This window comes from Lasiodiplodia theobromae (genome assembly GCF_012971845.1).
Source record: "Lasiodiplodia theobromae strain AM2As chromosome Unknown scaffold_24, whole genome shotgun sequence".
Classification (NCBI taxonomy): Eukaryota; Fungi; Ascomycota; class Dothideomycetes; order Botryosphaeriales; family Botryosphaeriaceae; genus Lasiodiplodia; species Lasiodiplodia theobromae.
Genome location: NW_023336449.1, coordinates 207,256 through 222,208, shown reverse-complemented (window position 1 = coordinate 222,208; position 14,953 = coordinate 207,256). Strand labels below are relative to the sequence as shown.

Genomic DNA, 14,953 nt, shown 5'->3' with positions numbered 1-14,953 from the left:
GCTGCGCCGCTGGATGACGTGGTGATGGAAATGCACGATGATGTTACGAGGGTGAGAGCACGTTGGACAGATGGTTAACATTGATACATTCCGGTAGACGGAGATAGAGCAAGATATCTAGACGGGGTTGGATACCCCTTACATGCTCCTCAATTTTTCTCTCTAAAACACCTAGCTCTTGACTTCTAACCATAACGTCTTTCTTCGTTTCAAACCCCTCGGTCGGACGTCGTACCCACCAGGTTCATTATATGACACTAGAGTCTACTCAACATAACACAATAACAGTAGCAGCTCGCATGATACTTGCCTCTATGTAAAAGAAACGGAGGCTAGCTACTATGCCGGAAAGTGCACCCTAGGCTGAGCTTGTTTGAGTTTCTACGTCGCGGCACAAGGCATCTCAATAAGCTCGTAGGCTATTGGCGGAGATTTATCACCAGCATATACCGGATGGCAGGGGGAACAGAAACATGCGCAAATGACTGGACCTGTGTTTCGACCCGCTTTAACACTGCCACGGTGAGACACTACCTACCGGTTCTGTCTACAGAGCATCACACGTCCATTATCGGTTCCCTTTCTCGCTACAATGGGCAGTGCTTCCCCCGCATTATCGCGCTCCGATTCATCAGTCTGTGCCTTGGTACTATTTAGTACTCGCTCAGAATCGGCGCTCGTTTACACGGAGCAGGTATGGATGGCGATGAGGATCATCAAAAATTCTTCCAGATCAGATGAATGCTAGGCCGAGACTCCCTAAATGAGGCAGTTGCCATGACTAGGCTCCTATCGACGTCTTTTGCCACATGGCCGCCCATCACAGTTGATAATGCTAGGCGATTTGGTCGTCATTTACAGACCATCTGCTTACATGACATATGAAGCACCATCAGTATTCTGTGAGAATGAAGTTGGCTTGATACCATTCATAAGACTGAGCTTAAAGCAACACTGGGCTTGTTGTAGATCCGGTTTGGCAGGACTGGATGTTGTGGAACATGTTTTTGTGGTCCCGGAGGGCTCACGGCGCTAAGTGATACCTCAGGGATTCGGGCTTTCAGCAGGAAATAACAGAAGCCATCAATGTGAGCTGTACGACCGTTGTCGGAGTGTCGGACCGCGAGCGGAATTCAATTTTGATAACGACAGAGACTAGTTGGCCCGTGGGTGCAGAAGATCGGTCGGACGAATGGTGGATACCGTACATCCCGGTTTTGTTGTACAGTGTACAGCGCACAATTGAACGCTTAGGCTTGAAGATATCATATCTAGTTTGGATAACCTAGTCCAACCCCTAAAAGCTTCTCCTTGGAGAGAATGGCAGACCTCTCTGTGTCTTGAAGTTGAGGGAAAGGGGGCGATTCCCTCGCAAACGTCTTCCTTAGACTTGAATGGTACCCAATCTAGGAGTACAGACCCACTCCTTTTCTTCGGGGGTAGATCTAGTGCTCGGATTTGCGATTCACACATCGGAAAGGGCTCGGAGCAGGGAAAGGAGATAGTCACGAGGCCGAGGGAGCAGTCGACGGCTCGGTTCGACTTAACCAGCACACCCTCACAGTTACTCGAGATGCCGATCGCCAACGGCATGGTGGGAGACGGCGGAAGTTGAAGTAGCCGACGCCGATGAACGGTGGAAGAACTTTTCCTTAACGCCTTGACCCCAGGATGACGCAGCTTCCAGACATGGCGTCGGCCAAAACAGCAGGCCGCCATGGGATAAGATCGGTGAAACAGACGGACGTAGAGACAGTTACAGCAAATACAGGAATTCGGAGCGAGCCAGCGCTGTGCTGCATGTCAATGGAAGGCCTGACGGGCTAGCACGCAAAGAGAGGTCTTCGACCGGGAGGCCTGAGGGATTCACACATGGGAGCATTTGGCCGGACTCAAGGAGGATGTTGTGCTGATGATCTCTCCTGAGGGTCTTCTTGCTGGCGGTTATCTCCGGATGCTCGCTGTTCGGAGAAAGCGCCAAATTGCGCAACGCCCAAGGCTCTGAAGGCTTGCAAGTCCCAAAGCGGTGAAATAGGCTGGGCATCTTCGATGGAAGAGCATAAGGGAGCAGGCCGCCAAAGACACCGGGCGCGTCGACAGATGAATAGCAACGACAGCAATAGGCTTGGCACTCCGCGCCAGTTGAAACAGGGAGTGCGCGGCGGGACGGGGGAGCGTCGGCGCGGGGAGCAGCGACGCAGGCGCGTCGACCGACAGTGCATGTCGCTTAGTTTCAAGTACACAGTTGCCGACGGCGCCAAGCAGCCAAGCCGCCTTGCAGCGTGTTCGCCGGCGGGACGTTGGGCTTGGCGCCGTTTCAAGCACCAGCAGCGTCACCATCCCGCCTGAGAAATTTCCACCAACGCTCGGCCGCGACGCCACAACACCGCCAGCTCCCCAGAGGACGCGCAATGGACGCCCGGACGTCATCTTCTCTCCGCAGTCTGTGTGACGGCGCATACAGCGCCGCCTGCTGCGTGTGAGGTAGATGCGGCTCAGTCGCCCGTCCAGCGCTGCACCACTGAGCGACCCGCCGTGCCTGATCCTGCCGCCCCTTCGCCGCACATGGCGCTCCCCCCGGCATCAGCAGGCTGGGAACACTGCCGCGTCCAGCAAAACCCACTGCAGATCGTGCCCACTGCATGCGCCAACAGTGATCGGGCATTCGTCCAGGCGGCGGCTCCCTGCTCGGCAATCACTTTCTCGCTAGCCGATGCGGAGGCGATGCCTGGCCGCGTCTGCTCCATTCCTGCCAGAGAGACTGCTGTGAAGTTTCATCTATGCTCCACATTGCCAAGTGAAAATAGATTGAGCTGCCCGTAGGGCATAGTCGTTTCTTCTTCGGGGACCACCGAGCTCCGTTTTGTTTGGTGGACCACGTAATCCCAGCCTGGTCGACTTGTATCATGAGAGCCAGGAGGATGATGCCCTGGGGCCTGCCAGCCAGCAGATGTATAAAGACGAACACAGGCCGGCTGCCAGACACTTCTTTCTCCAGGCAAGCATCCTGCACTTTCTTTCGTTCACATACTTCCACTCTTTTCCCAAAGTCCAATCGAACAGATCTGTGATCGTTCACTTCACCACCACTGCAAAAATGTTGTCCAAGACTCTTCTTCCTCTCCTTGCCGCCTCCGGCATCGTCTCTGCTGCGCAGACCAAGACCTTTGGCAGGAACCTCGTCCGCCGTGCCGACTTCCCTATCCCCGACTCCCAGGGCTCCGTCACCTACGACGCGGCTGAGGAGATCGACGGCGAGTTCGACGGTGGCTACAAGACCTACGGCCGTGGTGTTTCCTGCACTGGTCAGGAGGAGGGTGGCGACTCGGACGCCGTCTTCATCCTCAAGGACGGTGCCACGCTCAAGAACGCCATCATTGGTTCCGACCAGATCGAGGGTGTTCACTGCGAGGGTTCCTGCACCATCGAGAACGTCTGGTGGGAGGCCGTCTGCGAGGACGCTCTCTCCCTGAAGGGCGACGGTGACGCTACCGTCTCGGGCGGTGGTGCCACCGGTGCTGATGACAAGGTCATCCAGCACAACGGTGTCGGCTCCGTCAGCATCGACGGCTTCACCGTCGTCGATTTCGGCAAGCTCTACCGCTCTTGCGGCAACTGCGACGAGATGGGCGAGCGCAAGGTCACCGTCAGCAACGTCAGCGCCTCCTCCGGCAAGGTCCTTACCGGCATCAACTCCAACTACGGCGACAGTAAGTCACCCTTTTCCTCGTCTGGGTCACCGACTCCTAACACAATCTCACAGCTGCCACCATCACCGACACCTGCGCCACCGATGTCAAGGAGGTCTGCGTCGAGTACGAGGGCAACGACACTGGCGACGAGCCCGAGGAGATCTCCTCCGGTGTCTCGGATGCCTGCATCTACTCCGACCCTCTCCCCGAGTGCTAGACGCCATCTTCGCCACCACACGCGCTTTTTCATTAGGAGGGATCCAGCGAGACGGGAAGGTGTTTCGAGTTTCGTGGACGGAGGAAGTGGGCTTTGGTCTTCGTTGTATATTATAAACTTGTCTCCAAAAATAGGAAGTTGACCTACTTTTGCAAAAAACTTCTTGTGTGCCCTAATTCTGCCTCCGTGAAATCGAATCCTGCATCAGCAATGGTTCAGTCCTTGGCTTGAGTTGTTATCGACCGGAACCAACTGGAGTGGGTAGGAGGGACGTTCGAAGCCAAGATGGACCAAGGCGAGACGCAGATGAATCTTGATGGACGATCCAAACAGGGACCAGGCAAGTTTCTCGCGGACGAGCCAGCACGCTTTCTTGGGGAAAGGATGTGCCTTTAGGCCATCTGCCGAGACCCTTCCTGAGTCGGCGGGCGGGTATTAGCGAGACAAACATCGACCCTTGGGCCAATCCAAACAACACCAACCACCCCAGTCGCCAAGCATCGCGAACAAACAGCAACGAACGTTGACATAAGGTTATGGTCTGTGTGACGGTGCGATCGGAGGTTATTTTTCGAAACTCCTGCAAGCCACGCCCTCATTCTCTCCGCATCGGACGCATGACTTCCGGTAGGCGAGTTTTATCTTATTTTAAGCTAAACCGTCCCACATTGGGGCCATCCGTGATAGCCGCGGTCGCGCACCTTCTTCCCTTCGTGCCCGCGTGCCGTTCCACCCGGCTCGGGGCGTGCCGACTTAGCCGGCGCGCAACCACGATGGCGCCATCCCACCCACCTGACAGTACTGTGCGTGCTTTTATCCTGCCATACGGCAAATACATGAACGACGCATTTTCTCCTCGCCAGTAAGATTCGCAACTCGTTTGGACGGCCGGTCGAGTGATCGTGCGCCAGGATAGAAACAGATGTGGCTCGCTTTTAATTTTTTCGCACAGACTTCATATCCGCGGAACGTCGGCAAGCAAGACGTGCTTCAGCCCTTCGAGGACCCGCCCAATTCGCTCCTTCTCTTTTATTTCGCTCAGAGAGAAGAGCGGGAGGTTCACCCTTTCAGAGAACGGGTGCGACCAGCTCGTCGCCATGAAAGGAGAGATAGAGTTGTGTGGCTCCTCGTATCCTATCCTATCCCAAGGCAACCTACTCGGAGAGACGTCCGAAAGCAATGGGCTGATTGCGCACAATACCCGAGAAGCAAACGCCGTGGTGTCAAAGCTTTGTCAAGCTGCTGTTCAGTTTCGTGCAAGACATCATCCTTGTCCTCCGCTCCGCTCCGCTCGTCAAGCGGAGGAAGAGGAGGCGTCAATGGGCGCACGATGATGCGCACAAGGATAAGTGAATGAGTGCGTAAAACGTGTGCACTGCCGGACGGAGCGGAGGAAGAGCGGAGCGGGAGAGCGGGAGGAGACGCCTCTTTCGCTCGTGTATCCGTGTCTGCAGGCCGTGAAGAGGAAAAAGTCTCTTGTTTCAGGCGGTGCCGGCTATCCGGTCGTGGGGATGAGTCCCATTCCACCATTTTCGTACCGGTGGGTTAGGAGCAGGCTCTTTTTGGCAGGCTTTCCGCCAGGGTGTTATAGCCGGACTCCCTCGCTAATCTTATATTTAAGCATGTTCGGCCGGAGGTAGGTACGGGCTGGTCCGTGGGGATACTCGAGTCGTAGGCTCCATAGCTGCCTCTTTTGGGGTGTGGATTCATGCGGGAGGCTTGAGCGCTCGTGATGGCGTCGACGCCCTTTTCTGTGGAATGGAGAGTGTCTCTGTTCATTCATCAAGGTTTGTGTTGACGATGGGAAGGTATTCTCGACAGGCTGAGTCCCGTGTTTCGTTGCGTGGGCGTTGCCACCATGCATGGATTGGAGACGGGTACAAATGACACCATCGCGCAAGGGATGTTGCGATAGGTTGGTCCGCCAACTTCGAACGTCGATAGAAATTTCCTTTACATGATGTTTGCGCCGCAACCAATCATGCTTCGTATGACAGGTGGCATGCTTTATTGCTCTTATCTTACCCGTTTACAAACCTTGCACATCATTTCCATTCTGATGCAGATAACTCCCGAATTCCGAAATGTTCTGGAAACAAGCTTTAGCCGCATCTTAGCACACCTCTTTTAAACGTCAACAATGGCTACAGGTCATGTGCGTTCTGTCAAACGACTTCACAGGATAAAAGAAGTCGCTGATCAACATACAGAGAGATGGGGCTTAAGATTTCGAACATCTCGCTAGATGGCAGCCTTGCATAACATGAGCGAGTAGTCGAAGCCCATAATGACTATTAGACGATACCTCGGCAGTCGTTGGCAGGTAAGATCCAACGGTTTAAAGCGAATAAACAAAGATGGATAATAGTCGTGGATCTAGACGCTTGCTATGCATGGTGTTGATAACAAGTTACAAGGACCAATGGAACCGTCTCCCATACATCCTGGCCCCCACGCGATGTATATGCAAGGGGATACTGTTCGTGTGGTAAGCTTTGCGATCCTGCTTACAGCTTCGTATAAGAAGTCGTTGCCGGCACCGTGTGCACGGCTCAGGTGAGACATGCTGCGGGCGCTTTCCGATTGCTCAGAGTGACTCAGTTACGTCAGCCGGACCAGCTCGGTCGGAGAACAAACACTCTAAATCATCTTGACAGCAGCTCATGCCAAAGGCGGTAAGAAGAGGGGCGTAAGGGTCTGCAGGGATGGTGAGCCGAGGCTGCGGGGCATGGCGCCTCCTCGGATTTTCGTTGCCTGATACTTAAACATACGTAGCCTCCTCGGACTATTGCTACCACTACTTGTCCGTACGTCACCTCCTCGGACCATCATTGCCTACCCTTCATACATACGTAGCGTCTTCGAATCACTATTTTAGGAATTCAGCCTCCAGGCAGCATTCAGGATATATATTTCTCTCTTCGCTCGATACACTACCAACCATACTCCATCTCGGCAAAGACAAAGTATAGACGATTCCAATGGCATCTTTTGAGGAAAAGCTTGAACAGGCCTGCCAGGCTAATGACCTCCCTAATGCCGTCCTGATATCTTCCAACAAGGACGGTATGTGAATATTTTCATATTTCTTTTTCCCTTTTATGTAACCCTGCAGCTGGCTAACTGGTCACAGGTAGCTTCAAATATGAACGGGTCTTCGGCAAACGCTCTCTGCTTGAGGGCGGCGATCAGGGCCCCTTGGACGCGGACGCTGTGATGTGGGTTGCGTCTTGCACCAAACTCATGACCAGCGTCGCTGCTATGCAGTGCGTGGAGCGCGGCCAGCTCTCTCTCGAAGCTCCTGTCTACGACCTTCTTCCTGAGCTCCGTGACTTGGAAATCCTCGAGAGCATCGACGACAACGGCAACATCAAAACGAGAAAGAACCCCACGCCAATCACGCTGAGGTCAGTCATACTGACTTGAAACTTCACCGATGAAAAAAAGGGACTGAATCAAACCGAGCAGACACCTCCTCACGCACTCGTCGGGCATCGGCTACGACGAGATGCACCCGATCCTCATGGCGTGGCGCAAAGCCAGCGGCACCAAGCCCGGCGGCAAGACGGTCGAGGAGCGCTTCACGTACCCGCTCCTGTTCGAGCCGGGCACGTCGTGGATGTACGGCGCGAGCACCGACTGGGCGGGCAAGCTGATCGAGCGCGCGACGGGCACGCGGCTGGAGGCGTACATGCAGCAGCACCTGTGGGCGCCGCTGGGCATCACCGACATGACGTTCCACCTGCGCTCGCGGCCGGACCTGGAGGCGCGCATGACGGACCTGAGCGGTCGCCCGCAGCCCGACGCCAAATGCGTGCACATGCGCTCGCCCTTCCTCTTCCCGGACATGGTCGACGACCTCGGCGGCCAGGGCGTCTACACGACCGCCCGCGAGCTGTTCAAGTTCGTGCACGCGCTGTTACTAGACGACGAGCGCCTGCTCAAGCGCGCCTCGCTCGACCGCCTCTTCAGCCCGCACCTCGACCCGCCCGCCCGCGCCTCGCTGAACGACATCATGAAGGCCCCCGCCGACCGCCGCACCGTGCCCGCCGCCGGCTACGCGCCCGAGACCGTCATCGACTGGGGCCTCGCCGGCTTGGTCGTCACCAACGACGTCCCCGGCTGGACCCGCGCCGGCACCCTGCTGTGGTCCGGCTTGCCCAACGTGAACTGGTGGGTCGATCGGAAGGCCGGTCTGGCCGTCTTGTACGCGAGCCAGCTCTTCCCGCCTGCCGACCCGAAGACGGTCGAGATGCAGGAGCTGTACGCGAGGGAGATGTACAAGAGGTACGGCGTTGAGCGGGAGCAGAAGCTTTAGAAGGCTAGGATGGTGGTAGAGAGAGTGTCGAGATCGTGATTTGGGGTGTAGGTACACACTTCGGTCGGTGAAGCCGTCGTGATGCGCGTCAGTCAGCTTCGGGCACAGTAGAGATTGAATAAAGCATCAAGAAGGTCGGGGAAGAATTCGTATTTTGAATGTCGAAGTGACACTAAGCGGCTATGCCTCTATCTACAGTGGGGTCGGCGAGGTGCGGTGAAATCATTGTTTGGATCGAGGGAAGAAGGGAAATCATGCATGCGACTGGCAAGCAGTGCATGGAAGACGGCTCAGAAGTAACTGTTCATATGCGCGCATTGGTTAAGTGCCAAAGGCCGAAACCATCCGCGGTACTTTTCGTGACATTGTAATCATCGCCGTGGAGAGGAAAGAAAAAGAAGTGGAAGAAGCCTTGAGGACGATGGGTTTAAGTAGGCCGTGTTTGCTGCGCTATACCCTTTATGGTCACCTGGGCCGTGGAAGTCAGTAAACGGAAGGAACGACCTGCGCACGTGCGGCAGACAGTCTGCAGGTGGGATTCTCTAGCCTTCCACGCCCAAGACAGCGCATTGGGTGAGACACCCTCCCCAAAACATTCAAGCACCTCCAATCTTCTCGCATGGTATCGCCTGATATTGAAGATTCCAAGGAATATCTCATGCAAACTTATCTCATTAAGTCGTATCTATGTACACCTCTACCGACACTCAGCGACACCCAGCTGAGACACCAGATCTACAGCTCGATCAAGACTTTGTCCTCGCCGCCACGAAGTCCACCAGATCGAAGAAACTCTTCTTATAATACCTCTCTTGCGTCGTACGGTTGACGACCTGAATGCCAAATTGTTGCGCGTAGTCACCGAATTCCCAGTTATCGGCAAAGCTCCACGCGAACGCACCAAGGACGTGGACGTTGTCCTCCCAGATTGCCTTGAGCACCTCACTCATGAAAGAGAGGTAGTAGTAGCTGCGAGGAAGGTCGTACAACTGGTCCGAGAGATCTTCCTTGTCCGCCTCGCCGAACACAGGGTAGCCAAACTCAGTGATCATGACAGGGTGCTGGAAGGTGTTCCACAGATAGGACAGGTAGGTGCGCAGGTACTTGGGCGTGATGTAGACGTAGGTCTGCGAACGGTAACCGATGTTCCAGCCGGTGCTTGTCAAGGTTGATTGCTCGACGCAGTAGGGGAAGAGGGGGTCGGATGTGTTGGCTGCGCAAACCGCAATTCCATCAGGCGGCGGGCTTACGACTGTCGCAGTGTAGGGATCGATGCCGAGGAAGTCTGTGTGGAGGTTAGCATCCCTAAGCCAGACTGGGGAGGAACTGCTTTCTCACCTGATGTACCACCGATGTATTCCAAATCCTCCTGTGAGAGCGGCACATAATCGGGGACTGTCATCTTGAAGGCCTCAGGGTAATCCTTCCCGAGGAAGATAGGGTTGGCAAATGTTGCCAGTTGAAACTCGTTGAAATGGTTCGCGGCGTCCACATCCGAGGAATTCTGAGGGTCGCGTGGTACACCAAAGTTGTCGTTGAACTTGATTCCAACCTTGCCGGTGCCGTTGATCTCCTCGTGATAGAAATGATAGAGTCTGGCATGGGCTTTGACAACCGTGTTTACACTCTTGCCATTGTCACAATAGAGTAAGGGTTCATTGAAAGTGAACCAGACAGGAACACGGTCAGCAAAGTGAGTCATGACGATCTTGCCATAGTTCACGAAAGCATCCTCGAACGTCTCATTCTGATAAGCTCCGTTGGTGTAACCAATAAGAGGAGGGTCCGCAGCAGTGCTTAAGTTGTTTCCGTAGAACTGCAGAGGCGTGTCGAAGTGGATCAGGGTGACAGTCGGCTGCATTCCCTTCTCAAGGACAAAATTAATGAGATCGTCGTAGTGGTCGAGGCCTTGCTGGTTGAGGGGGGTGCCTTCAAGCACGAATGGCAAGATTCGAGACCACGGAATAGTAAAAGAATAGTACTTGACTCCCATAGCAGCCAGACGCTCGATATCCTGCTTGTACAGGTAGTAGTTCTCGTTTGTGACGTAGTTGGTGGGTTTTCCGGTCGAAGGAGAGATCAAAATTTCCATGAGAGAGGGTGTTCTCCCTTCGTCTGCGATGGCCCCTTCGATCTGGGAAGCAGAGCCTGCAACTCCGAACATGAAGTCGTCTGGGAAGTAAGAGCAGTCCTGGGGAGTGAAATATTCTGGAGGCGGCAGAACAAGTTCACTAGTAGGCACCGGAGTTGGGGAGACGGTTGTTGAGTAAAGACCCCTGAAGGTAAAGTTGGCGAGACTGGCATGTTCCCACAAAGCAGACCACGCAGCCTGTCCGTAGGGGTCGGCGGTATCGGTGGCAGTTGCCGTGGCATTGGGATCCCAGTTTCCCCATGTCGTTGTGCTCAGATCTGGAACCAGGTGGCTGAGGGATGCGTATGGCGGGGCGTAAGTTGTGACTGGCGCAGACTTGACTGAGGTAGCAGTCCGGACCGTCTCCGTTTGCGTGAACGAAAAGTTGCTGAAGGCATAGGTCGGAGAAGCGTAAGTCGCAGAATAAGTCTGGCTTGCGGTGCATTGAGCAGGTCCATCAGCAGACACATAGACCTGTTGTGCGAGCGCAATAGCGCCGCTGCTGAGCAGCAAAAGCAAAGACATGGCAAGAAGCTTCAAATATGCACGAATGGAAAAAGGACTTTGCATCACGCCTTTAAATGCCAACGCTCCGTGGCAGAGAGCGCCGCCTCCGTCATTCTATGACAGAGTAAATTACTCGGATGGCGCGCTTCTCGAGCAAAGGTACCGTGAGGGCGGCATTTCCTACCACATTGGGCGGGGAATAGCCGGGCAGTTACATCGTGCCAGAGGAGCGGCAGCTGCACAGACGGCACTAATACCGGGTTGGCATCGAACAGCGCGGGGATGTGGGACTGTGGGGAGAGCATCGCCCGCCTCGCCTTATAAAGTGCCGAGAATCGAGTCGTCGAGAGTGGAAGAAGCCGAGGACGCAAGTGACGACCGAGTTCCGGTACTGTTTTCTGACAAGCGCCGGCATTCCCGATGTCGAGGAGCGGAGAATAAGATCACAGCTGGACGAGCCGACGATTAGCCGCAGGAATGCGGAGGCGACCAGGCTTGTTCCTTGACCGATGCGGGGAGTCGGGGCCCCGAGGGGAGCGCGAAGTGGGAGACGCAGGAGCATGTAGTATCGGGCGGACGTGCAGACTCTGATATGTCCATCTCATGCAGAAGTCGGTCGCGCATGGCAATTAGCATGCGGCGAAGAGCGGTATGATGGTTTCTGGATGCGGTCACCGGGCCCCCACGGGCACTCGGGCCTGGGTGATGAGATGAGAACTGGAGCCGACCACGCGGTCTAGCTCGGCTGGCGGTGCGTTTGATTCGTCAATGGCACTCTGTGCCTGATCAAGACTCACGCGACGGAACTGGAACACGTGCTGGGCGGAAGAAGTTGCCTTGCACCCGTCTTGCAAACCGCCAACGGGTGGCCGGCAGGAAAAGTCGGAAGACGGTCTGGCGACGCTGGATGCAGCGCAACATGTGATGTGGCAAGCGAACCAGTGAGGGTGGCTGAGGCGAGCGCAGCGTGCGGATGGTTTCGCAGCAGGCTGGGCGCCAAGCGCGATTCATCGCGCATGCAGAAGGGCGTGTGGCTACCATAGGCTGCGTCGCAAGGAAGCACGCGCGCTCACTGGATAAGCTTCCGGCACCGGTGCACAGCCTTGGGGACCCTTTGAGCGTCGAGCGGGAATTCGAGCTCAGCCGGTGACGCACCCCAAAGCCTCGCGCCAAGGCCCGCATGAGCTCCTCCATTGCCTTCGCTCAGCAACCGCTCGCAACTTGGTCTTCCTCCGTCCTGCCACCGTCCCCTGTCGACAGACGGCACCTCACCAACACCACTGCGCCCGCTAGCACTCTCGGATACGACCGACAGCGCCCCATCTTCGATTATCAGACCCCAACCCTGCCAGAGCACCTCACCCGATCCTGTTTGAAGCCGGACAGGTCGCCAGTGGCCCATTTTTTCTCCACATTCGGTCCTACCCACGGGCTCTCCCCTGCGACCCTGACCAGCTGGCGCCCACCGCCCCAGAGCTCACATCCCTGCAGCCATCTTGAGGCTGTCGACTGAAACCTCTCCTCCAACCGCCTCGCCAACCCAACGCTCCCCCACTCACTTCGACGCCCTCCCGACCGCGATCCTCTACCGCGCCGCCCTTGCGACCACGCTCGCTGCCCCTCGAACACCGCCACTCCCACATCCCGCCCGCACCCAACGCCCGCAACCATGTCGCTCGAATCCGCGCTCGACGAGGAGCGTCGGGCCGTCATGGACATTTTGGAGGGGATCAATCGCGGTCGCGCGTCGCATTCGCGAGCAAGCAGTCCTGGCGGCGCGCAATCCCCCGTGCGCAGCATGCTGGACATTGGCGACAAGCACACGGCCAAGTTCATTCTCCCTTCGGACCAGGAGAAGGAAGAAAAGCGCAAGAAGCGGGAGGAGGAATTCCGCCAGGCCAGCTTGAAGGCGGCTTCGCAGCCCCCCGGCGCGAGGAGAGCCCGCAGCCCCTTGGCTGGCGGCAGCACCGACCCCGAGGATGCCTATTCATTCAACATGCTCCCATCCATCGATTCACGCGTGCCAAAGCGCGTCACACAAGGTGGGAAAAAAGGTAAGCAGCGCGCCATGGCAACCGTATTTGGTTCAGGAAGCGGCAGCAAGGACCTCAGCCGACGCAACTCGACAGGCATCATGGGAAAGAGCAAATCCAAGTCTCCTGCCGCCCGCCTCCGGACTGATTCCCCTGGAAGAATGTACCGCAACAGCAATTTCATGGTCGACCCATCAAAGTATGTTACGGAATCTGGAAGATCCATCGACATGAATAGTGCATATCGCAGATTGTCTGACGCGGCCCTCCTTCGTTCTGGTGGTAGCCTGGCTTCTTTGCCATCTAGGAAAGGATCGGATCCCACGAGAGGCGAAACTATAGTCCCAGGTGGTGGTGTGCGTCTGGAGAAAGACTATTATGCAGACGATGACGACGACGATGCTATCGAGAGCAGCGACGACGACGACTCGGATCTTGATTCTGGTGATGAGGGCAGAGGCAGGCGACGCCGACGAAGCACCAATAACACAGATATCAAAGACAAGCTCCCGAAGAGCTTGCTTGCAGCCGCCGAGGAAGACCGTAAGTGATCACATGCGCCAGCCTACGCAAATTCTGACCCATGTGCACAGGAAAAACGTCGAGCGAGTACAAAGTTAGGTCTTTGCTGGAGCCTACGGTCACAGTCACAGGTCCAAATGGCGAGAAGATGACACAGAAAAAGAAGGGAGTCCATCCGACAACGAACTTCGATGCAGGCGGATCAGGCATGTCGACGCCGATGACGTCGGACACAGAGCAAGACATCTCAGAGATCAAACGCGCACAACGGATGGCCATGACCATGTCACCAATCCATTCAACGCCTGCAGCTCACAGATGCATCCGTCAAATCATCCGCGGCGACTATTCCGGAATGCAAAGAGAAGCAGAGAGGGGCTTGCGTCGCCAACGCATGTATCTTGTAGCAACTGACCTCAGTGAGGAAGCAGCCTACGCGCTTGAATGGACCATCGGCACTGTTCTGCGCGATGGTGACACGCTTCTCGCTGTATATGCTGTTGATGAGGAAATTGGTACTGGAGGCGAGTCTGGGGCGATTGGCATTGGCGAGGGCGCTCAGATGATGCGTGACACTGCCAGTCTTGTCAAGACTCTCTCGCACAACCAGCGCGTGATTGATGACGGGCGCCCGAAGCCGAAGAGCCGCCACCAGAGCCTAGGGCCATCGCCGTTGCATCAGAGTTTCCGCCCCACTGATGACAATGAGCAGGACCAGCCGGAACCTGATTTAGCAAACATGGACCAGGCAGAGCGTGAGCGCTGGCATGCCACGATGGAAGTGAGCGATCGCATTGTCTCGCTACTTCGGAAAACGAAGCTCCAGGTTCGGGCTGTCATTGAAGTGTTCCACTGCAGGAGCCCGAAGCACATGATTACTGAAGTGGTAAGCAATTCCACGACGCGGAGTGAAGGATACAGTCCTAACTCGATGTTTTAGATCGATTTCATGGACCCAACACTTGTCATTCTTGGATCGCGAGGTCGCAGCGCGCTGAAGGGGTAAGTTTCACGCTCATCAACTCGTTTCGAGGGCGCCTTTGGCTGACCTAGCATTCTCATAGTGTCCTTCTTGGCTCTTTCAGTAATTACCTGGTCACCAAGTCGTCTGTTCCGGTCATGGTAGCACGGAAACGACTGCGCAAGCACAGCAAATACAAGCGCGGCAACTTGCGCCTGTCTAACGTGCTTTCGAACCCAGCATCGAAGCTGGCTTCAGCCAAAATCGACTAATCGCACCTTCTGGACTAGATGGGCTGGTCAATCAAGCATGTTGTTGACTGAACAAAAGCGTGTCACGGATCCTTGTGTGATTTCCTATATAAGAGGCAATTATGTCGCGCGCTTGTTGCCAAACCTTTCTAACCCCTTTGCGGGGTTTGGCCCATGCTGCCAGGTCTCCCTGGCGAAGTCTCATTCATTTGGCCTGTTGCTCTCGGCCCACGACTCCTGCTATCGTTTGACGCACAGAACTCATACCCATGACCGGAAACGGCTCTTCTATTATTCATTATTATCCTTTACTTTGGACTG

At 55.6% G+C, this 14,953-nt stretch overlaps 4 protein-coding genes across 4 annotated transcripts; 3 read left to right on the top strand and 1 right to left on the bottom strand.

Annotated features, from left to right (window-relative positions):
- Window positions 1–3,097: 3,097 nt before the first annotated feature.
- On the top strand, window positions 3,098–3,909 carry LTHEOB_7811 (Pectate lyase; the record flags this gene model as incomplete). Its single annotated transcript, XM_035517219.1, has 2 exons — window positions 3,098–3,710; window positions 3,764–3,909. The coding sequence occupies 2 exons, from the start codon at window positions 3,098–3,100 to the stop codon at window positions 3,907–3,909; spliced, it is 759 nt and encodes a 252-aa protein (XP_035370830.1).
- A 2,981-nt stretch (window positions 3,910–6,890) lies between these two features.
- On the top strand, window positions 6,891–8,227 carry LTHEOB_7810 (Beta-lactamase; the record flags this gene model as incomplete). Its single annotated transcript, XM_035517218.1, has 3 exons — window positions 6,891–6,975; window positions 7,043–7,316; window positions 7,378–8,227. 3 exons carry the CDS (start codon window positions 6,891–6,893, stop codon window positions 8,225–8,227), a joined length of 1,209 nt encoding a protein of 402 aa, XP_035370829.1.
- A 746-nt stretch (window positions 8,228–8,973) lies between these two features.
- Window positions 8,974–10,883, bottom strand: LTHEOB_7809 (Glycoside hydrolase family 1; the record flags this gene model as incomplete). Its single annotated transcript, XM_035517216.1, has 2 exons — window positions 8,974–9,512; window positions 9,566–10,883. 2 exons carry the CDS (start codon window positions 10,881–10,883, stop codon window positions 8,974–8,976), a joined length of 1,857 nt encoding a protein of 618 aa, XP_035370828.1.
- A 1,651-nt stretch (window positions 10,884–12,534) lies between these two features.
- LTHEOB_7808 (Universal stress protein A) lies at window positions 12,535–14,653 on the top strand (the record flags this gene model as incomplete). Its single annotated transcript, XM_035517215.1, has 4 exons — window positions 12,535–13,441; window positions 13,492–14,306; window positions 14,361–14,422; window positions 14,485–14,653. The coding sequence occupies 4 exons, from the start codon at window positions 12,535–12,537 to the stop codon at window positions 14,651–14,653; spliced, it is 1,953 nt and encodes a 650-aa protein (XP_035370827.1).
- Between the last annotated feature and the right edge of the window lie 300 nt (window positions 14,654–14,953).